Source organism: Protopterus annectens, chromosome 5.part0 (genome assembly GCF_019279795.1).
Source record: "Protopterus annectens isolate FY-2018-M chromosome 5.part0, PAN1.0, whole genome shotgun sequence".
Classification (NCBI taxonomy): domain Eukaryota; kingdom Metazoa; phylum Chordata; order Ceratodontiformes; family Protopteridae; genus Protopterus; species Protopterus annectens.
Genome location: NC_056735.1, coordinates 47,965,361 through 47,989,278, shown reverse-complemented (window position 1 = coordinate 47,989,278; position 23,918 = coordinate 47,965,361). Strand labels below are relative to the sequence as shown.

The 23,918-nt window shown below is 44.0% G+C and overlaps 1 protein-coding gene across 1 annotated transcript in view; it reads left to right on the top strand.

The window, feature by feature from the left end:
• Positions 1-689: 689 nt before the first annotated feature.
• LOC122802477 (enolase-like) overlaps positions 690-23,918 on the top strand; it is a 101,431-nt gene continuing 78,202 nt past the window's right edge. Inside the window, exons 1-6 of the mRNA XM_044072120.1 lie at positions 690-786; positions 3,957-4,046; positions 5,060-5,155; positions 5,350-5,408; positions 5,530-5,599; positions 5,675-5,808. Coding sequence (XP_043928055.1) covers positions 3,962-4,046; positions 5,060-5,155; positions 5,350-5,408; positions 5,530-5,599; positions 5,675-5,808 — 444 coding nt within the window. The 5' untranslated portion in view covers positions 690-786; positions 3,957-3,961. The remainder of the gene's footprint in view (positions 787-3,956; positions 4,047-5,059; positions 5,156-5,349; positions 5,409-5,529; positions 5,600-5,674; positions 5,809-23,918) is intronic.

Sequence of the window (23,918 nt, the reverse complement as noted above, 5' to 3'; positions counted from 1 at the left end):
TTACATGAGTCATAAATTCATAGCTGTTACAAGGTCATTGAGTCTTTTGACCATTCAAACCTTAGAAGGACATTCAGGATGTACCTCTTTTCTCCAAGAGGGCCATATCAGCCAGTCCTGTCATCTGTGCAGTGTTTAAAGGAACATGTGGGGGGGGGGGCTTATTCCATAGGTTAGGTAGGTACTGGGTTATAAACCTGTCACTGCAATATTTTATTTATCAGTTGGTGAAGGTTTAGGTCCCTGCTTCTGGTATTGATGGAGATATTGAACTTACAAGATACAGGAGGTACAGGAGAATTGTATCTAATGAAACAGTAAGATATTTGTTAACAGCAGAAAACAAGTGATAAGAAAGTGCCTGATAACAAGGGATTGTTGATAATTATCCACACCCATATGACATACTTTGGTAGAGGTACCCTGTAGTTTAGTGACATGGTAGGATTTGACAAAAGGAGGTCTAACAGCTAAGGATCTTTCACAACAGCTTAGTGTAGTTACCAGTTATTTCTTTTAGAAGCCATCCCTTTCTAAAGAAACATTTACAAACATCTTTCTGTGTTTCCTGGTTATCTTTGCCACACTGATTCAACTTTAGTATTCTCATGACCCTGATGTTACCATAGTGATTGGTAAACCAATCAAAATGGTATATGAGTCTCTAATGGAAAGGGGGAGGGGCAGGCAAGTATCACTGAATAATAAAAGGAATCATTGGAGAAAGTCAAGGTACTGTGGGATTACTTGAGAGACAACTTTGAAAGTGCTGGAAAGCTTGTTTAGGTAAAGCTGTTTGGGTTGTGTTTTTTGTAATACTTTGCTTATTTGTACTTTATTTTTGTGTGTAATGCTAGTTTGTGTCATTGGTTTTTCTTTCTCAAGTTACTGCTGTTGCTTGTAAAATTAACTTTAAGAGCAATTTTTTGTTTTCCTGAAATTTTAGTTCTATCCCTCTTAATTCTTTCTAAAACAGATGTCTTGTAGAAAATGGAGTAAATTACCCTTAATAAATGATTAGTCAGTACTTAAAATGTGTCATTCTCTAAATTTGCTAATGTCACAAGTTAACAGGACTAATGTTTTTAAGTGTCCTTGATTTGAGTGTCATCCTGTCTCTTGTTTGCAGTATAGAACTTAACTTTAATATACCACATGTTGTTTAAAACTTAATTCCTTGCTAGATGGTGGTATGAACAGTTGATTAACCTGCTTTGCTGGTTCAACACTCTTACAGGGTCCATGGTAGCCTCTTGTGTGGTGGGGGGTGGTGAAGGTATTCTGCGTAAGGGAAATGGATGCAAAGTTGTAAAACAATGGAGTGTAGGCTAATCTGATTGCATATCGATAGTGTAAACTTCTCTTTTTCTCCCCCACCTACCCCTTACAAGGTATCTTGTAGATCAGTGTTGTTGGGGATGCCAGAGATGGTGATTTTACCCATATAAAACTTGGTATTATGAGATTCTGTACTACAAAACTTGGCAATATGAGGTTCTATACTTAATTGTATATGCCCAGCTTTTGGCAAGAGTTGACAATCTGTCTTGCACCTCTTCAGATGTAAGCAGGAAAAGAACTGCACTGGAGAACCTCACTGTCTGCTGGAAGGTTATGCTTTTCTGGCAGTCTCTGGACTTTACAAACAAGATGGAGGTATATTATCTTTGCGGAAGGTGTATAGATCTTCCCTTTTTGAAGAGGGTTGGGTGTAGTTATGGATGTTGCTGTACTAGTGTAGTTGCCTTTTTTGCTTTTGTTAGGCTATATACTTAAATATGCAACCTGAATTTGGGATGGACTGTTGCCTGCTTAGTCCTTAACTTCTCAGATAAAATAAGAAATTGCACTTAAGATGTGGCTAAAAAGTTGGCTTGGGCAGGTGCAACTACTTTCACATTTCTGAAAAGTGAGCCAACCCAAACTCACACCTGCCATAACATTCTGGATTCATATTGATCCATCAAAGGTGGCTTTGAATGCAAACTAACTGAAACCACCTTCTTTTAACACTTATTTTTTGCAGAGGTCAAGCGCCACCCACCATGTGGGTATACTCTCATACTTTTATTTACTACTCTTGAGGGTGCATAATAGTGGAGAAAAAGGCACTCTAATCTAAGGTGGTTTTGGTGAACTGGCTCTAGATTTGCGTTTTGCTGAAATGGCTGCCTTTGGCTTGCCATGCTACTGTTCTGTTCTACTCTTGCCTTTATATATCCTTTTCTGCTGAAAGGCAAAACTTTTGGTAAATAGCAGTTTCCATAAACTCATATTACTAAATGGGTAAGTAATTTTGAAAGAACACCAGTTCATGATTCACATCACATCCTTGTACAAGATTTCGCTATCCTTAACTACCTTTCTAATATCTACCTGTGCCTGAATGGTCCAAAAGCTAGTAATTAAGCAGTCCACTTGAATAAAACTAATGTTAAACATGTGCTTGAAGCAAGCCTAGCTGTTTAACTTTGCACAAGAAGTCTCCAACAAATAGGCAAGTTCTAGCAAACTACTTTGTTTCTGAAATGATCCTCCATACTGATTTGTAATGTTTTCGACTCTGGTTTATCAAAACGGCTAAAATGTAGTCTGTCCCATTACTTCCCTTAAGGACTTGAAGGTGTAGCACATGTATTGGTTGTCAGAAATGTAGGAGAGCTCTTGGCTCTGTTTTTAAGAAGCTGCATTTCAAAGTTAGTGTCTCAAGGTGTTTAATCTCCTGATGCCATATTAACACTTTATAGGTGAATGGGAGTATTTAAGGGCAACTTGAATCATCTAAGATGAGCTGCTGTGTCAAGCTATTAACTGATGTGCAGATGGGAGTACAGACTGCAAGGCTCATGAACTTGTAGGATGTGCAGATGGGAGTACAGACTGCAAGGCTCATGAACTTGTAGGATGTGCAGATGGGAGTACAGACTGCAAGGCTCATGAACTTGTAGGATGTGCAGATGGGAGTACAGACTGCAAGGCTCATGAACTTGTAGGATGTGCAGATGGGAGTACAGACTGCAAGGCTCATGAACTTGTAGGATGTGCAGATGGGAGTACAGACTGCAAGGCTCATGAACTTGTAGGATGTGCAGATGGGAGTACAGACTGCAAGGCTCATGAACTTGTAGGATGTGCAGATGGGAGTACAGACTGCAAGGCTCATGAACTTGTAGGATGTGCAGATGGGAGTACAGACTGCAAGGCTCATGAACTTGTAGGATGTGCAGATGGGAGTACAGACTGCAAGGCTCATGAACTTGTAGGATGTATGTTGTACATCACTTCACATCTTATCATGGTGCCCTGCCTTTTCTAGACTGTTGCATACTCGTGATTGTGGACACAATTTAATTGTTTTCCCTACTCCTTTATTGAAGACTAGACCCCCAAAGAGGTTGGCCTATAGGCAATCAATGGCATCCTTTAGTTTTCTGAAGGCTTAAACTACTTGTGGGGCTGTCATGCTAATGCTGCTGCCGAGATGCAGCTGCCATCAAGGCCTAGAACCGAATTGCCTAAAAGCAATTGTGGGAGTGAGGACTTCAAAGTTTATAAGATCTTGACTGTCAAGAGGTCTGAAGTCGCTAATGGCAAGCATTAGCCCGGGAGCAAAGATTCACTCTGCTATGGTGACATCCTTTTTAGTTAACAGGCTTACTGGAAGCAGATGGCTGGTAAGCTTCTGAGGGTGTTTGACAGTAGCATGTAATTTACAAATAGTCTGCCATTATGTAGGTTGTAAGTGTGGATACTAAGTACCTGACTTTAGAAATGGGGAAGGTTGCTTAATGCCTTAAATTTGTCAAACTAAAACTCCAGTGACCCTTGGATGTTTCAAAGATGGTCCCCTTGGTGACTCCAAAACATGGGGCATAATGGAGGAGGTCCTAGTTCAGGTCTAGGTTCTGGAATGCTTGAATTAAGATTATATGTAAAATTTTATGCCTTCTTTTCAGGAACCATGTCTATCAATAAGATCCATGCCCGTGAAATTCTGGACTCTCGTGGTAACCCCACAGTGGAAGTTGACTTGTACACTGACAAAGGTGAGTTTGCATGAATTTTGTGTGTAACACCATTGTCCTAAAACTGTTCTTATTTACTGCTGCACTCTTAAGTACTTGCTACAAATGCAGTCTTTAACCCCTTGCTACCCCCGTCATATGATGCTATATCCATGTAACCCTACCTATCGGCAACTAGTTTGTAAAGGGTATGCCATTCTATAGCTGATCTCTTTAGTTGTATTTTTTGTGCAGTAGAGTAATATTACTTTGTGTTTGTTTCAGTAAATGGTGCATAATCTGTTTTAGGGAGCCGGCTCTTTCTCCAGGACTCTGCTAAACAGGCATTTGCCCAGACAATCCATTCAACTAATTTAAACATGTAGCTCTCTGTAAATTTGATTCCTTGGTTGTCTCTTCAAAATGTACTCTTATATACTGACCTAACCATAATGCTAAAATGTCTACTTCATGACTGACTAATGCATGACAAAACTTAAATGCTAGATATTATTTTAAATAGGCTGCAAACTGGGTGGGAAGCTGGGAGTTAACAAAACAACTTAAGTTGCTGGTAGTAAAATGGGTCACTGTGCCCACTTCATGATCTAGTTGTGAAACAAGACTTGCTGAGCCAGTGAACTGTGCTTCATTTGCATTTAGCTTGTAGAAGTGTGGAGAAACTGCAGTACCACACTACGCAACTTGTGGTAAGCATGTTTCAGCTGACCCATGTATAATGTGAAATTGCCTCCTGGATGGCACAAACTGTGGATGAAGTGTTTCAGACCACTCTTAGAATGACCCAATCTAAGTGGGGTGCAATTTGGGTGACTTGAAAAGCTGGGATTGGGTGCAATTTGGTGACATGAAGCTGGGATTGGCTAATTTGTGTCTTGTATTTCAAGATGAGTGGGGGTCCTAAAGTTTCTTGAATCACCTCCATGGGACTAGAAGTGTGGGTAAGATGTCTGGGGTTTGGTAGGTGGGTGATGCTTTGGAAGGCTTGTGCAGAGCTGGGGTGAAATAGAACTAACTTGCTCATTCCTCTTTAGGTCTCTTCCGGGCAGCTGTCCCTAGTGGTGCATCAACGGGCATCTATGAAGCCCTTGAGCTGCGAGATGGAGACAAGGCTCGGTACTTGGGTAAAGGTAAGCAAGCTTAACTGTACTGTTCAGTTGTGTAAAACAATTTGTCCTTGCTGATAGTTTTGGCATGCAGTGGCTGTGACACTTGCTTAAATATTAGCTACTTGGCTGACTCCCACTGCAATTTAATAAGTGGGACACCTGGTTGAGGGGATGAATAACCCACAAGCAGTAATATAATTCTACTTTCCCAACAGGTGTCACAAACGCAGTAGAGCACATTAATCAAACAATTGCTCCAGCCCTTCTTGAGAAGGTGAGTCAAACTTTATCTAGCTGGATGCTGGCCTGACATTGCTACATACTTTGTAGCACTTTACAGCAGGTACAGTTATATCAGATGGCTTATTCTATTACATGTCCTCTTCTTCCCACAGAAACTAAGTGCTGTGGAACAGGCTGAGATAGACAAAGGCATGCTAGAACTTGATGGAACAGAAAATAAATGTAAGAATTTTTCTACATGTAAGTTGAGCTTTTTTGGTTGGTTTGAATAATAAAATATCCTACATTAATTTATAGCAAAATTTGGTGCAAATGCTATTCTGGGAGTTTCTTTGGCTGTTTGCAAAGCTGGTGCTGCTGAGAAAGGTGTCCCACTCTACCGCCATATTGCTGACTTGGCTGGGAATGAAGATCTTGTGCTTCCTGTTCCTGTAAGTACATTTTGGTTGTAACTTTGTATATAGCCAAACCATGTGTTTTCTGGGGTCTGTTACTATGACTTTCAAAGGTTCCTGTATGAAATGAGGGTACATAGAACTTGATGGGGAGTTGCAAGTAGTTGCAGGACAGGGAGGTGGGTGTGGTGCTGAAGGTACCTCTGTCCATTTGTCAGGAATGACAGCTACTTCAAATAACCTGTTTTAACTGTAGGACAACAAGGATGGGTCAGAAGGTAGGGATTGCTTTGTATATGGTAGTACTGGGCAGTAAGGGGAGCTAGTGGATTGTCCACTATCCTTTACAGAGGATTATCAGGCAGTGTAACAAGGTTGGGGTAAAATGAAGATGCATACAGATTAAACTCCAAATTGAAAGTAGGTGTTTGGTTTTGGGCCTAGGAGGCATTCGGGTAACTGGTGCACCTGTGCCATTACTTTTCATGCAAAAGTAATCCATATCCAGCTTAATAGATGGGTGGCCAGGAAAGGGCCTCTTTCACTCCATCTTTTGTGTGCAAGGGTTAAGAGGACTGCTTGTGACATTTGACAGGCAGTTGCCTTGATTTTGGAGAGGAAAATTGGGAATGCTGCTAAGCAAGTAGTAGAAGGGAGAAGCTGCATTATTCTAACTGGTTAGAAAGCAAACCATTTTAGTACATCTCTGAAAAGAGGATGGTTGTTATGCAATGAGATTATAAGACTGGGAAGTGAGGATCTGTAGCTTGCTTCCATGTAAGGGGGTGGAGACCTTGGAGTGGGTCAGTAGCACTCTGGTCTAATTTAAATACAGACCTAGAGTTGAAACAGTCTGATCCTGGAATGGGACTTAAAGGTTGGAGATGGTTAACACTGAGGAAGCAGACTGCTGCAGGGTTAGAACTAGCAAGTATCTCAGTAGAATCTCCTGGGTCCAGTAGTTCATGCTGAGCCAGAGTTTTAAATTTTTTTTTTTTTTTTTTTGTAGTAATGTTACAAACGTAACATCTCCTTTAAAATAAATGGAGGTAACGCTGCCGTCCAAAGATCCAACTCCAGAGATAAAATAAACAAATCAGAAGACAGAAAAGGACCACCACGAAAAAACTGATTTTATTCCAAGGACACAACGCAACAGTTGCTTTCTCCTTGTATATTGGTGACTCTGTCAAGAATTTACCTCCATTCCGAATGAGTATGGTATTGAGGCTGAGAGATACTGAACTCAACAGAGGGGTTCAGTAAAGAACAGATGCTTATCTGTACTCTACTAGATAATACTTATCCAACAATGTTAATGTTCCAGGATATATTATATGCACAAATGGGGTGACACCATGGGCACCCCATGTGCAAATTCCTATGCAAATCTTGTGATGCATTACTGGGAAAAGATGTTTTTATTCAACAGTGCACTCTATCCACACATGCTTCTTTATAGACATTTTGTGGATGATATACTATTTTGGAATGGTAGTATAGATATGTTGAAGGCCTTTGTGAATTACCTTGAGACGACTACTGATTATATTTTTTAGGTTTACAATGGAGTCATTTTATACAAAGATTGTCTTCTTGGATATAACCATTACCAAGGATTCTTTAGGTGGTATTTCCACATCTCTATATAGGAAGCCGTGTTGGAAGAATGCATTGTTACATTATAGCAGTATGCATCCTAGTTTTGTATTTTCAAACATAGTAAAAAGCCAATACATGCGAATTAATAATCTGTAGGAATTATTCAGATAAGCATGAACAATTCGAAACCATGGAAAGACTTTATAGAGAGGATATACTGGCACCATGGTAAGCCATGAAGAGGTTGGTTATAAATGCACCAAATCAAGATGGGGTTAAGCCACGTGTTAAATCTACTGGCTCTAGAGACTTTTTTTTTATGTCCCTAGAAGAGTTTTTGACAGATCTAAAGTTGCATTTACAACTAGATATACTAATTACAATAAAAGGATAGTAGATATCATTAAAAGGAATTGGAATGTACTGTAGACCCCTCCATTATTAAATTAGACACCTATGTTCAGATAGAAGAACAGTAAGAATCTTTTAGTTATGTAATCACCATAACTTCAGATGTTTGGGATCCATCTCGCCTACATTCTGAATGATGGGTTCGGAGCAGATCCCTCGGCTCTGACTCAGCACGCTTATGCTATAGAGCGAGGCCTCTTATTGGCTGAGCTTTCTTTATCCCAGGATGCACCACCACTAATCCCCCAGATCTTGTTTGTCCGCATTCATGCACACATGCACAGCTTGTTTATATAACATTGTTAGATGTTTCAAGATGAAACAACAGGATTCGGACCTTCTGATATCCTCTGATCTCCAAGGAAGGGGGAAGGAGGGTGGGTTATTAGGAATGTAGGCGAGATGGATCCCAAACATCTGCAGTTATGCTGAGTACATAACTAAAAGATGTTATGTGATCTGATCTCGCCTACGTTCTGAATGATGGGACAGCATCCCTAGCACCTAAATCCCGGGTGGCTCATTGGAAAACACTCCTGAGCACTGTGGAACCAAATGAAGCTTGTCCTCTAGATGCCACATCTAATTTGTAGTGAGAAATGAAAGTATGCGGGGAAGACCATGTAGCCGCAGCACAAATGTCACCAATAGCAAGCTTAGAATGAAATGCTACTGAAGTAGCCATAGCCCTTGTAGAATGAGCCTTGACAGTGGTGGAAAGCTCCTCATTGGAAAAAATATAAGCTTGAGTAATACAATCCCTGATCCATTTGGCAATAGTGACCTTTGTGACTGCGTTGCCCAATTTGTTTTCTGCAAAGGACACAAACAACTGATCTGTATTCCTTGACTGTTTGGTCCTATCCAAATAAAAACGTAACTGCCTATGGACATCTAGTGTGTGGAAAATAAATTCCGCTTCATTGGAGTATTTTGGGAAAAACACTGGGAGCTCTAATGACTGTTGCAAGCATAAAGTAGAGCAGACTTTAGGAACAAAAGAAGGATTCGGTCTGAGGGAAACTCTGTCTGGATGAAAAACCAAGTACGGAGGTTTTACTGACTAAGCTTGAAGTTCTGAAACCCTTCTGGCTGAAGTAATTGCCACTAGGAAAGCTGTCTTCCATGATAGAAACTTTAAATCACAGGTAGCTGCCGGTTCAAAGGGGGAAGAAGTCAAGGCACGTAATACTATATCCAGATCCCATGGAGGTGCAGGACCAGAAACTGGAGGTCTTAATAGAGCAGCACCTTTCAAGAAGGTCTTACACAACCTGTTGCTCATTAAAGGTGGGTCTATGGATTCATGAAAGTTAGAAATTGCTGCCAATTGTACTTTGATGGTAGAAACAGAAGAGCCTTGGTTGAAAAGAGAGGTTAGGAACTTAAGTACTTCTGCTACAGGAGCTGAAATGGGGTCCAGGCCCCGGAGTTGAGCCCAAATAGCATTTGCTAGAATAAAGTTTCTTCGTAGTCGACTTGTGGGCTGAAGACAATTTGCGCACTACCTCTGGGTCTAGTGTATGTCTCCTGACTATGGTTGGAAGAGGAGGAGCCAGGCCGTCATGTGTGTAGGGACTGGTGTAGTAGTCCCGACTGAGTCAGTAGGTCTGGGATCTGGTCCAGGAACCATGGACCTTCCAGAGCATGTTTCCGAAGATAGGGAAACCAGACTTGATGAGGCCAGTAAGGAGCAATTAAGATCATCTTTCTCCCTAAGAGAAGCCTTCTGAATTACCTTGGGTAAGAGAGGAACTCTAACGCGTCCATGGGGCTCTTCCCCGGAGCCGGGGATAGGGAGAAAAAATCCTTGCACTTCGCATTCAGAGGAGTCGCGAAGAGGTCGCAACAAGGAACTCCCCATTCGCTGAAAATATGTCTTGTAATAGTTATGTTCAGAGACCACTCGTGAGGAGAGAGAATGGTCCTGCTCAACCTGTCGGCTACGACATTGGATTTTCCCAGTATGTGAGTTGCCACTAGGAAGCGATTGGTTGAGATTGCCCATTGCCAGACCCTCATCGCTTCTCTGCAAAGAGGATAGGATCTGGTCCCTCCCTGCTTGTTCAGGTACCAGACAACTGACATTTTGTCCGTGTGAACAGCAATTACGCCCTGAGGGAGGTAACAGTGAAGGGCTTGAAGGGACAGGAGTACTGCTCTCATCTCTAGGATGTTGATGTGGAGAGAGGTCTCTTCCGGATGCCATTTGCCCTGGACTGACCTGCCCAGGGAATGCCCCCCCCACCCCGTCTGGGAGGTGTCCGTGGTCAACGTGGCTGCCGGAGGAGGAAGAGCAAAGGGTCGTCCCTGATCCAAATTGGAAGACACTAGCCACCAGCGAAGGTCTCGTCTGCAAGATTCTGTGATCCATATTAGATGATTGAGAGGGAGTTCCTGAAAGGACCATTGAGTTGAGAGAAGCCACTGGAGGACTCTCATGTGTAACCTTGCCAAGGGAACTAGCAGAACTGTGGCAGACATCGATCCCAATAGTTGCAAGACCATTCTGGCTGGGGCTTTGGACTTGGGGAGTAGGGCTCGAACCTGATTTTGTATGATCTGAATTCTGTCTGCAGGTAGATAGACCCGCATCTGGTTTGAATCTATCTCTGCCCCTATGAATTTTATCCTTTGAGATGGCCATAACACAGACTTTGGCCAATTGAAGGTGATTCCTAGGGAATTGCCCAGTGATGTTGTGGCCTGCAGGCTCTGTAGAAGTAGATGCTTTGAGGTGGCAGAAGCCAGTCTAGGTACGGAAACACCTGGAATCCTAGACTCAAGTGAGCAGTCACTACTGCCAAGCATTTGGTGAACACCCTGGGGGCTGTGGTGAGACCAAAGGGCAGCGCACGAAACTGAAAATGACTGCTTCCTAGGCTGAAGTGCAAGTGTCTCCTGGACGTTCGATGTATTTTGATATGGTAATACGCATCCTTGAGGTCTATGGAGCACATCCAAACACCTTTCTCCAACAGCGGGAGAATGGTTTGTGACCATTCGGAACTTGGACTTCTTGACTGAACTGTTTAGGTTGCTTAGGTCCAAAATGGGCCTCAAGTCCCCGGTCTTTTTTGGCACTAAAAAGAATCTTGAGTAAGTCCCTAATCCGATCTGGTCTGCGGGGACCGGTTGGATGGCTCCTTTTTGCAGCAGTTTTGAAATTTCTATGGCTGCGGTATCCCGTTGACTGGGTGACGGGTCCGGGATTCTTTTGGACTGAGGGGGGGGACAACAGAATGGGATGGAGTAACCTCCGGCGATAATTCAAAGCACCCATCGGTCCTGAGTGATCCTTTTCCAGGCCTTTAGGTGCTTCGAAAAATGACCCCCGACTGGCTCCGGAGCAGCACAGCCGGGCAATCCCTCAGGGACTATGAAAAGTTGAGGAGCCACGAAAGGACTCGCGGTGTTGTGGGGGCCTCTGCCGCCTCTGGGATGGCGTCTTCCTGATTTTCCCCTCCTCTTGAGAGGGGTAAGACTTCTGCGATCTCCGGAACCACATCTTCCCTCCTCTTTTAGCCTTGGAATAAGGCCGAAAGGAGTGGAAAATCGTGCCCTTACGGCAGTCAAGAGTCTTGCCCTCCTGTTCACAGCGGGTAAGTGTGTCTTTCACCTTGGGCCCAAACAGGGAGGACCCATCAAATGGGGTGTCGGCGAATGAAGACTTGAAGGCCTCCGCAAAATGACACAGGTGAAGCCAGGCTTGTCGCCATAGCGCAATGCCTGTACCCGCCGCTCTACTCGCCCCCTCGGCCGCATATGAGATGAGCCTCATGGACGAGTTCGAGATGGATAACATCGTAGCCAGCTGAGATCCAACCGTCTGGGCCAGCTCCTCAGGCAGGTTACCTAAGAGGGTATCGGATAGCTCCTTAATCAGATCCCTCTGGAATCTCGTAAAGTGCATTAGGTAGTTTAGAGACCTCAAAGTAAAGGCCGCTGAACTAAGGGTGCGCTTGCCGTACCGATCCATGCTCCTATCCTTATTAGGAGGATACACGGATGTAGAAGCCTCTGCTACATCCTGCTGTGTAGCAGATGCCACCACCATAGCATCCACAGCCACACCTTTCGTGAGGAACTCTCTATCTGGGGGTGCTGAAAGAAATTTGTTTGGATGAGCGGGCACCGGTTCCACAGAGTCCGGGTGTTCCCACGCCCTTCGACAGATCAAATCCAAGAGCTCGTCGAAGGGTGGAGACACCCAGGTGGCGGAGGGCTGAGCCCCGAAGGCCTTCAGGAACACCAACTCATCAGCAGAGGGAGGTTTGGACTGCCAGCTGCCTCGTTGTTTTAGGGCTTCAAGGATGTCTGCAAAGGAGACATCATCCGAGGACTACTTGGGGGACCCCTCTGCATCATCGAGATCGGTGTCAATGTCAAAGACTCGTCAGGGGAGTCAATTTCTTCCTGGGGGGTTCATCCGAAGAGGCTTCAGAAGGACCTCCAGGAGGGGGGGTAACCTGAGGCCCAGGGGCTCCGCTGTCTGCTGACAGGGGAACTGCCAACGACCCAGTCTCCAAGAGTAGGGAAGGAGCCGGGGAAACCGTGGAGATGGCCAAAGAAGATTTGGCTAGAGCACTCCTCATTGCCCTGAAGGCGGGACCACCAGAATCCTGGGAAGGTCCCCCCTCCGTGGCCACGACAGTGGACGGTACTCCTGCCGCCGACGCACCAAGAGGAAGACTTGGGACCAAAGGCATCAATCCCGAAGCCTCCCCCCCCCCCCAGGGCCGAAGGAAGAAGTCCGTGCACTGAACTCCGACCCAGGAGCCGGAGTCTGAGCAAGGGTCGGGTCTGACCCTGGAACCTCCACTGGTTCCACCAACACCTGCTCCAACGGTGCCGAAGCTGTTGGAGGAGGAACTGTAAGGGAGTGGACCATCGGCTCCAAAGCCAAATGGGCTGGAGCCGAAACCATCTTTTGGAACACCGGAGACTGGAAGAGTCTAAGGAGTACCCTGTCCGAATCAGACATCCTGGAAGATCTCTGATACCGATCGGGCCCGAACCGATTTCTCCATCGGCTCCGAAGGGCCCGGGGACCGGCTCCGAGGAAGCCTTCACCGAAATTTCTCTCGGCTCCGATAAAGACTTCGGCTCCGAGGGGGAAGTGTCTGAGCCGATGACCCTTATTGGCTCCAATATCAGTGAAGCCGATGAGGATGACCCGCCTCTCGATGCTCCAGACCTCGGCTCCGAAACCAAAGGGGTCGAGGTAGGAGGCATAGAGGCAGACCGTTCCGACCTCGGCTCCGAAGTCTGTGGAGCCGATGGAGAAGTCTGCTTGCCTTTCTTAGCCGTCGGTTCCGACTGGTCGGAGCCGACGCTTTCCTCTTAGAAGAAGGAGAGGAAGATAAAGCCTCCTCGAAAGAAGGCTTGATTAATCCTCTAAGGATTAATTTGTTTTTCCTCTCCTGGAGGACTCGAGAGGAAAACGCATGGCACACACTGCAGGATTCTTGGAGATGTTTGGCACCAAGACAATAGACGCACCTAGGAGTGGTCGTCCGTAATGGACATTTTAAACCCACACCTCGTGCACTTCTTAAAACCGGATGGTTTATGTTCCTTAGACATAGCTGTAAAATCAGAAGTAACAGTAAAGTTTAAACAGCTTTGGACACAGATACAATAAGTATGTCAACAAATAAAAATATATATATATATATATATATATATATATATATACTGAAAAGATTTTTTTTTTTTTTTTTTATACAGTAAGAAAAAAAGGAAGAAAGCAAGTTAGTGAGTCAAGACTCTCTAACTCAAACGGGTACTTGACCCACACACAACCACTAAAGTAGTTAGAACAGGGGAAGGCCTCTCTGACTGAAAGGAACTTTCTCTGACAGGAATTTGAATTTTTAAAGTAAAAATCAATAAAATACCAAGAGACACACTCGTACACAAAAAACAGCCGTTAAAACAGCTTTTGGGTTGAAAGAGAAATTTTCTGATGGGAAAAGATACTATAAATATAGTACTTAGCCCAGCCAATGTTGAGACCACGTCCAAGCTCTGTAAGCGGCAAATGAGATCTGGGGGATTTATACTTTAAAACCAATTGCTTCCATTAAATATGGAGCTGGTTCTGAGCTTCTTGTAAAAGGATCAGGGTCACTTTTTTTTTTTTTTCCCTCCAGCCAACATTGCCACCTATTAGGTTGCCAACACTGCCACCTATTAGGTTGCCATGCATGTCAAATTACAATTAGCAGGACCTTTCCATTTTAAAGACTAGTAGTTTCTACTCAGTTTAGTAGAAATGTAAATGCCTTCTCTGAAAGATTAAACTTTACACTGAGCTTGATTTTTGGAAGTTCAGATTTCCAGTGCAGCCCAATGTTTGCAGTAGGGCAGCCCAATGTTTGCAGTAGGGCAAGTGCTCATGATTACCGGGTTTTGGAGCTTGAGCCCGTACACCTGAGTAAGGATAGGTGGCCTTAAATTTGTATGCCCCATGGAAGCATAGTTGTCAATTATATCACTGGTTTATATTCATGGTATTCCTGCAGACTGCTGCTTGTAGTAATTGACCTTTTACTCCTAGCTTTTCTGGTTAGGTGTTTGACATTATCTTTGCAGTGTAAGCAGCAGGCTTGCTGTCACCAGATTCTTTCACAGATCAACAGTTTCACTTTACATCCTATCCCTTCAGTTGGGGATAGTTGCTGTTTAACCAATCCATAGTTGTAATATTTTGGGGGGCAACATGAGTGAAGAAGGAAGTGGATATGTTCATATACGTGGGGAATTTGACTACACTTCTCAAAAGCATGTCTTTGCACTTGGGTTGGGATGGGAGATGTAGGAGCACTCTCTAAATGGTGAGTGTGTAAGAGAATGCATTAAAGATTGGAACATGGCCTAACACACAAACTTGGTTCCAATTCTAATTGGAATGCTGTAAATCTAAAACTATAGAAATGTTTTCTGTAAGAATCCTGCTTTCTTTGAAATGCTCATGAAAGATCAATGTAGGTACCCGGTGTTTCACTTTTGTTAGGCAGAATACCACAGTACATTGCTGTGGCCCTTAAAGCAATCGTGTGCTCAATGGACACTGATCTGATGTCATTTTCCATCATGTTTTACTGTGATTATCTTGAGTTTTACACTTGAACTTGTATTGGACTGAAAGTTGGTTGCTGGATTAAAAGGATTTTGTCCTTTCATTAGTTCCCTAAATGTAAAGCCTTACTGGGGTAAGTTGACATACGTGCATTAAGTAAATGAGTAGTAACATTTGACTGGCATCTTAAACAGAAATTGTGGTATAACAGTAAATATTTGAGTCATGTGAAACTGCTTTCTGTATACAATGTCATAAAACAGTGCAGACTAAACATTTGATAAAGCAGCAGAAAAGGGTAATGCTCTTGCATTATTTCCAGATGTTATGTCACCACATGTAACATGTTAATTTCAGAGTTAGAACAGCAGTCAAATCTGTTAATCTCCATTTTGTTCACCCTTTTTACAAAAGAGGAATAAAGCTACTGCAAAGCAGAAAACATGGGGACGATGTACATGGTGAACTGATAGAATTCAAGCTTCTAAAAGACAGACTGAATTCAGGAAGTTTAGACAAGATAGAAACATTTTAATTTTAAAAATAGTTGGCATACACAGCACAATCTAATTGTATGGACACATGCCTTTAGATGCTATTAGATTTTTATTATTCCCCAGATGTTTTAAAAACTTTTATCCAGCAAAATAAAAATGCTTATAAATTAGATGGTAAAGTAGGGTGTATGACTGCCATTATTATGACACACATGGACAGCCTCTCCTAGCTAAGCTGAATGTCACCATTTCAAATATCACCATTTCAAATTAACAAATTAGGTTTTACCTCATATCATGCGTTCCGGCCCCAAAACCCAGACCGTACCACAAAAGGAGGGGGTGTATCCATATTCATCAAGGATACCCACACCTCCAGGCTGGTGGCAACTCCCAAAGCATCAGAGACCATTCAAGTGCAATTAACCATAGGCAAAACTGCTCTACAGTTTGTAGCATGTTACAAGCCAGCCTCAAACTCGGGAACCCCACACAGCCTTCCTGAAGACACTGGAGAGCATAAATGTATCTCCAAACACCATCATATTTGGTGACTTCTACTACCCAAACATAGACTGGGAACATTACAAGCCCCAATACCCTAGCCCAAAGGTTCCTGGAGTTCATAAACTCAAATGCTATGGAACACCTTGTCACCATTCCCACAAGAGGTGACAATATACTAGACCTGATCATCACAAACATGGGGACAAAATGCTCCACACCGGAAGTATATCTCTCATTGGTGAGATCAGACCATAAACTAATCTCACTGGAGATCCACATCCCGCCCCCACCCCCAACAAAAAAGACCACAGTGAAGAACTTCTCAAAAGCCAACTTCACCAGTGGTGTGGTATCCTTCAAGGCCCCTGAGCCATTGGAAACCACAACCCACACTGCTGAATCCCTTACAAATGCTTTCTACGAGCACCTCCAGGATTGCATGGATCAAGCAATCCCAAATAAAATCAAGACCCTTTCCACCAAAGGCAAGCGCCCGATCTGGTGGACCCCAGCCATAAACAAACTTTAAAACAAGAGGAGAAAGCTACTACAAGATCCCTAAAAGGGAAGACATCTCTGATCAATACTAGTAAAACTACGATCACTCATAAAATCATCCAAGGCCAACTTTGAGAGAAAAATTGCCAAGGATAAGGCCTTCTTTAGCTATGTTAGAAATCTGGGTGGAAACTCCCAGATATGCTCAGAATTAGTCCAAAATGATACAAAAATCACTGAACCCACAGACATTGCAAACATACTGGCAGACAGGTTCAGTGAAAATTTCTCCCCTCCCCCCAAAAGGGGAAATATCTATCCCAGCAGAGTGTAGTCTCCCAATCATCTCAAATGCCCAGGTGAGAGCTGCTCTCTCTCTAAAGCTAAAAACGCCGCATCAATGGGACCGGATGTGCTACACTAACTCAATGAGGAACTAAACCCACACATAAGGCTGCTAGCCTTACCACAGGATATGTACCCAAAGAGTGGCATATGGCAACTGTGGTCCCACTCCACAAAGGCGGTGCTTCTACGGACCCTGGTAATTACTGCCCCATAAGCTTAACAAGCCTGGTCTGCAAAGCTATGGAGAGGATCATAATGGAACTCCTAAATAAAGACATAGGGGACCTACAGACATTGGATCCTACCCAATTTGGCTTTGTCAAAGGCAGATCATGCCTCTTGAACTTTATCGACTTTTTTGAAACAGTCACCAAGGCCATTGATGAGGGTAAGGCACACAGCCTACCTTGACCTTGCAAAAGCTTTCGACACAATACCCCACTCTGGTATCATAGAAAAGCTCACCAGCTTAAATGTAAACCCATATGTCACAAGATGGGTTGCAAACTGGCTCAAGGACAGAACCCACAGGGTTAGAGTTGCTGGTGCCAAGTCAGACTCCAAGCTGGTCACAAGTGGTGTCCCACAGGGCTCAGTCCTGGGCCCCCTCTTGTTCGGCATCTACTTTTCAGAAGTGCAGGCAAACATAGGAGGATTGTGTCTGACAAACTGGGCACCATAGTTGAAAATCCATCCGAGACAGATATCCTTCAGAGAGGTCTCATAAAAACAGATAACTGGTGCCAGAGCCATGGCCTTAAGCTAAACGCCAAAAAATGTGTAGTCATACCCTTTGGTAAAAACAAGGTAACCCCAAGTTACCACATAGGTGCAATCCATTAAGCACAGAAGAGGTGCAATCCATTAAGCACAGAAGAGGTTATCAGGGACCTGGGGACCCAAGTTGCCAGTAACCTTTCTTTTGACACCCACATTGCCAAAATGGTTAGGAGGACCTACATTGCCCACCTGATTATGAAGGGATTCACATCCAGATCAAGGGAGGTCATTGTTCCCCTGTACTCTTCACTTATCAGACCAGTGATTGAGTACAATGCCCCATTCGGAATGTATCTTACCTGACATCTGCAGCAATTGGAAAAACCCCAAAAGTTCCTCACCAAAAGGATAAAGGGGCTCAAAAATATGCCATATGCTGCCCGACTGAAGAAACTCCAGCTCTATTCAGTCGCATACCGTCTGCTCAGAGGTGACCTGTGCCTGACCTACAAGGCCATGTCCAACCTGGAATTAATGGACATGCTCCACCTAAAAAAAAATCCAAATCCACCAGAGCCACAAGAGCAAGAGACTTAAACCTCAACACGGATATAAATAGGACGTGCTGGAGGGACAGATTCATCACCCAGAGACTCCCTATGCTGTAGAACAGAATCCCGGTCAATGTGAGAGAGCACCTTGCTGGCTCTGTTCAAGAGGAATCTTGACCAGTGGATGGGAGATTGTAGGTTTACCCCAGGGATCATCTCTGTATCACTGCTGGACAGAGGCACAGCAAACTAATGGGTATAGTATTCTTCAACCTAAGGGGTGGTGAAAACCACACAACTCTGGCTAGGCTTATAAATGCCCTAGGGAAGATAGCTTAGTATGAACCTATATATTTATAGGTTCATACTAGGCTTTCTGCCCTAGGGCATTTATAAGCCTAGCCAGAATGTGTTTGGCTTTCGCCACCCATTTTAAATTAATTTTGCTATGCCCTTTTTCGAGGTTAGTATACTGTGCCTCTAACAGTGACACAGAAGTGATACCTGGTTAAACCTACAATCTACCATCCACTCATCAAGATTCCTCTTGAAGAGAGTCAATGAGGGACTCTGCCTAACCTGGACTGGGATCTTATTCCAGAGTGAAGGGAGCCTCTGGGTTATGAATCTGTCCCTCCAGCATGTCCTATTTATTTCAGTGCTGAGGTCAAGTCTCTTGAGCGTGTAGCTCTATGGGATTTGGATTTTCTGAGGTGCAGCATGTCCATTAATTCCGGGTTGGACATGGCTTTATATGTCAGGCACAGATCGCCCCTGAACAGGCGGTATGCCACTGAGTAGAGCTGGAGTTTCTTTAACTGGGCAGCATATGGCATCTGTTTGAGCCCTTTGATCCTCTTGGTGAGGTACTTTTGGGGTCTTTCCAGTTGCTGCAGATGTCTGGTAAGGTACATCTAAAAAGGGGCATTGTACTCTATTATAGGCCTGATGAGGGATGAGTAAAGAGGCACGATTACCTTCCCTGATCTAGATGTGAATCCCTTCATGGGCTATACAAAATGTTTTTCTAACCACTTTGGCCATGTGGTTGTCAAATGAGAGACTATCAACTTGGGTCCGAAGGTCCTTAATTACTTCTGTACTTAATGGATTACCACCTATGTGGTAATTTGTGGGCACTTTGTTTTTCCCCAAAGGGGATGACTATACACTTTTTGGCATTTAGCTTGAGGCTCTGGCACCAGTTGTCTGTTTCTGAGTCCCTTTTGGAGGATGCTTGTGTCGGCTGGAGAGTTGATTATGGCACCCAGTTTGCAGTCATCTGCGAACTTGGTCAGCCACAGTCCTTCCGTGTTGGCCTGTACCTCCAAGAAATATATACCGAACAAGAGAGTTACCAGGACTGAGCCTTGTGGGATGCCACTTGTAACTGGTTTGGAGTCTGACATGGCTTCAGCAATTCTAACCATGTGGGTTCTGTCCTTGAGCCAGTTTGCAACCCATCTAGTGACATAGGGGTTTATATTTAAGCTGGTGAGCTTATCTATAATGCCAGAGTGGGGTATTGTATCTAAGGCTTTTGTGAGGTCCAGGTAGGCTGTGTGGACCACCTTCCCCTCATCAATGGCCTTTGTGACTGTTTCAAAGAAATCAACCAAGTTTAAGAGGCAGGATCTGCCCTTAACAAAGCCGCACTGGGTAGGATCCAGTGTCTAGGTCCCCAATATCTTTGAGGTCCATGCTGATCCTTTCCATAGCTTTGCAGACCAAGCTAGTCAGGCTTATGGGGTGATAGTTTCCAGGATCCGTTGAGGCACCACCTTTGTGGAGAGGGACCACTGCGGCTGTATGCCACTCTTTGGGTACATATCCTGTAGTAAGGCTGAGGTTGAACAGTAGTTATGTTTGGATTTAGCTCTTGGAGTTTGTGTAGGACGCAGCCCGGGACACCGTCTGGTCCATTGCTGTGTTTTTTTTGCTTTGGAGAGGGCGGCTCTTACCTGAGCATCTGAGATGTCAGGGGGGCAGCACTCTGCTGGGATAGATATTTGCCCTTTTGGTGGGGAGTTTGCACTGAACCTGTCAGCTAGGATGTTGGCAATGTCTGTGGGTTCGGTGTCAGCTTGTCATTTTGGACTACTGAGCATATCTGGGAATTCCCACCCAGGTTCCTAACATAACTAAAGAAAGCCTTGTGATTATCCTTGGTGTCCTGTGCAATTTTTCTCTCTAAGCTGGCCTTGGACGATTGAGTGCCCGTAGTTTTTGCTAATACTGATCAGAGATGCCTTCCCTTTTTGGGATTTTGCACCATCATTTAGTAGCTTCCTCCTATTGTATAGTTTGTTTATGGCTGGGGTCCACAAGACAGGACGTCTGCCTTTGGAGGATTTGGTCTTGGTTTTATTTGGGATTGCATGCCATGCATTCCTGAAGGTGTTCATAGAACGCATTTATAAAGGATTCTGCGGTCTGGGCTGTATTTTCCACAGGCCTGGGGGCTTTGAAGGATTCCACCTCTGTTTTGAGGAGTGTGAAACTTGCTTTAGAGGTTTTTCACTGTGGTTTTCTGGGCAGGAGGTGGGGTCGGGATGTGGATATCCAGTGAGATTAGTTTATGGTCTGATCTTACCAGTGAGGGATACACTTCTGGTCTGGAGCATAGAGTCCCCATGTTGGTGATGATCAGGTCCAGTATGTTTTCTCTTGTGGGAGTGGTAAGTTGTCCCATAGCATTTGTTTATAAATTCTAGGAACCTTTGGGCTAGGGTGTTGGAGCTAGAGTAATGCTCCCAGTGTATGTTTGGGTAGTTGAAGTCGCCCAGTATAATGGTGTTTGGAGAGACCTTCATATTTTTCAGTGTTCTCAGGAAGGCCGAGTGGGGTTCCTGGGTTTGGGAGGGTGGTCTGTAGCAGGCTATAAACTGGAAGGCAGTTTTACCCACTGTTAGTTGCACATGGATGGTCTCTGATGCTTCGTGCTGTGCCACCAACCTGGAGGTGTGAGTATCTTTGAATATTGATACTCCCCCCTCCTTTTGTGGTTCGGTCCAAGTTTTGGGGCCAAAAAGCATGGTATATGAGGTATAACCTGGTAGTGCTGGGGTGCTCTCGGAAGCCTTGAACCAGGTTTCTGTTACTGCACAGATATCTATGTTCTCCATGCTAAGGAGAGTTTCAAGTGCGTGCATCTTGAGGTTTAGACTTCTGGAGTTGAGTAGCATTACTCTTAGTTTCTTATCCCTTGTGATACCTATGGAGGTGGGTTTGTCTCTTGAGCCTTGCCTAAAAAAGGCACTATGGGGGTAGCAAGAGCCTTTGCCAATATCCAAAAGCCCAGGGCTGACAGGTGCAAGCCATCCCTAGCGAAGCATCGTGGCTTGTTGAGCATGTTATCCCAGGCTGACGGGCATTGGATCCCCTTTGAATGACACCAATACTTAAGCCAATTGTCAAAATTGATCATCTTGTCTTCATATTGTGGCATCATTCTTGGTGAGGGTAAGATGCTACTCAAGGTCAGGGTCATACCGGCCTGGGCCACATGCTCAGTGAGCTCCTCTGTCTCTTCATGTAGTCCAGGGAGCTACGTCTCGGGTCATTCACACCAGCATGGACAATGATTGAGTCATATTTGTACTTGCCTTGGAGTGACCTGAGTGCTTGTGTTATGTGGCTGATCCTAGCGCCCGACAGGCAGCTCACCGTGACCTTCTTGTTCAGCTTGGTGAGTGGGACGTCAGTGTGCCTGACAATAGTCACCTATTACAAGTGTATCAGGTGTGTTGTTTAGCCTTAAGGGCTGTGACTGTTCGGCACACTGGCTTTGTGAGCTATGTGTTGCACGTGTTTTGTTTTGGGGTAGCGGTTGCTTGGGTGTCTGCTTTGGAGGTCTCTGCTGCTTAGGCAGATTTTTATTTAGCTAGATCTGTTTTATGCAAGTGTTAAACCAATATCTTAATTTTTGTAATTGTATAATAGCACCAGAAATAGAATCTCCAGCAAAACAAGTATAAAGAAGTAATATTACTAAAGTTGTACCAAGTACATGATGCCATAAATAAAACCCAAGGTAATTTGTCTTGCCAAGAGGGAGAAAAAGGTCATGTTAAAAACCTTTCCTTAGACCAGAGTGTCACGGTCTGGAAAACAGCCAGAAGTCAAGCATACATTCAACTTTCACAACATAAAGCAAATGTATCTTTACAAAACTATGCTGCAATAAAATGCTGCCATACTACAAGGGAAAAGGGCACCACACTATTAATGACTCGGTAATTTTTGAGACCACCTTGCCTTTTTATTAACTTAAATATCACTAAATTTGTAGACATGACTAAATGTACTTCAGTGTTTGTATATAGAAATGCAAAAAAAAAATTGGTGTAAATAAAAGTAGTGTAGTAATGGATGTGTAGAAAATCCTGTTTAAAATGGATCCCAAGTACTAACTGGATTGAAATGTATAGACAGCAAACAGTCTGCACAAATGTACTGTACAGGAAAAATAACTTCAAAAGTAATGTAAGTTGTAGTTTTACCACAAGTTTTTGGCCCACCATTCTCTGTATTGGTTACTCCAGATAGAGGGAAATTATACTGATTTACAAAACAGAACTCACAAAATTAAACATTGCACTAATACAGCTAATGGACTGGTGTGTGTGGTCAGCACTCACCTGTATATGAACCATGCTTTTTACAACATTCTGTAAATCTGTCTAAACAGACAGTTTTACCTTCTAGTTTTAGAATGTTCAGGGAGATGCCCACAGTTTGTATGTATTGTAACAAATCAAAGTTTAGCATTTACTAAACCATGCCCTTTGGTAGGTTGTCTCAAGAACCTTATCCATTTAATATGGTCTTATGACACACGTGTTTACTCCAGAAAACAAGGCTGTAATGCCTTTGCAATAAAATCCACAAGCATCGTCAATGATCCAGTATCTGTCTGCTTGGGATGACATGATTGACAGACCTCTGCTTTGCCAGAGATGGCATGTAGCTGTCAGTCCTGGGTTTCTGGATACCGGCCAAGGCTCTTGCCACTCGTATAGTGCCTTTTTTGGCGGTGTTCCAAAGACCAAATCATCACCATAACAGCTAAAAACATGCAATCTGAGGGGCATGCTGCTCAACATGAAGTCTAAATCTCAAAATGCACTTGCTCGGAGAACTTCTTAAAATGGAGAACATTGACATTTGTACCTTAACAGAGACCTGGTTCAAAGCAGCAGAAAGCACCCCTGCACTACCAGGCTATAACTCATTCCACAACTTTCGGTCCCAGAACTTGGACCAAAGCTCCAAAGGCGTGGTGTTTCCATATTCATAAAGATGCACACACCTGGACTGGGAGCCCAACCTAACGCATCAGAGATACTTCAGGTGCAGCTAACATTGTGTAAGACAGCGATTCAGGTCGTAGCCTGCTATAGGTCCCAACTATGTCACAAGATGTGCATTCCACGTTCCCAAACATCCTGGAGAATATTGGGGTCCAATTTAACACACACACACTGGGTGACTTCAATTATCCCTCCATTAACTGGGAAAACTCATGTACCCATACCTTTGCCCAACTTCTTTTTTTGGCTTTTTCTGGTTAGGGATCACCACAGCAGATCACCTGTCTGCTCCTGATTGGCAGAGTTTTACAGTGTCGAGTTGCCAGCCTGGTGCCCAACCTTCCACGGAAGGTACTCACACCTAGGGCCAATTGAAAGTGTCCAATCCACCTACAGCATGTCTTTGGGATGTGGGAGGAAATTGGAGCACCCAGAGGAAATCCATGCGACCATAGGGAGGACATGCAGACTCCACACAGAAGGCGTCCCAGCCGAGGATCGAACCAGAGAACTTACTGTGAGGTGACAATGCTTACCACTGCACCACCATGGCTGCCCACCAATACCCTTGCCCCACGTTTCCTGGAATTCATTAATTTTAATGCCCTGGACCAGC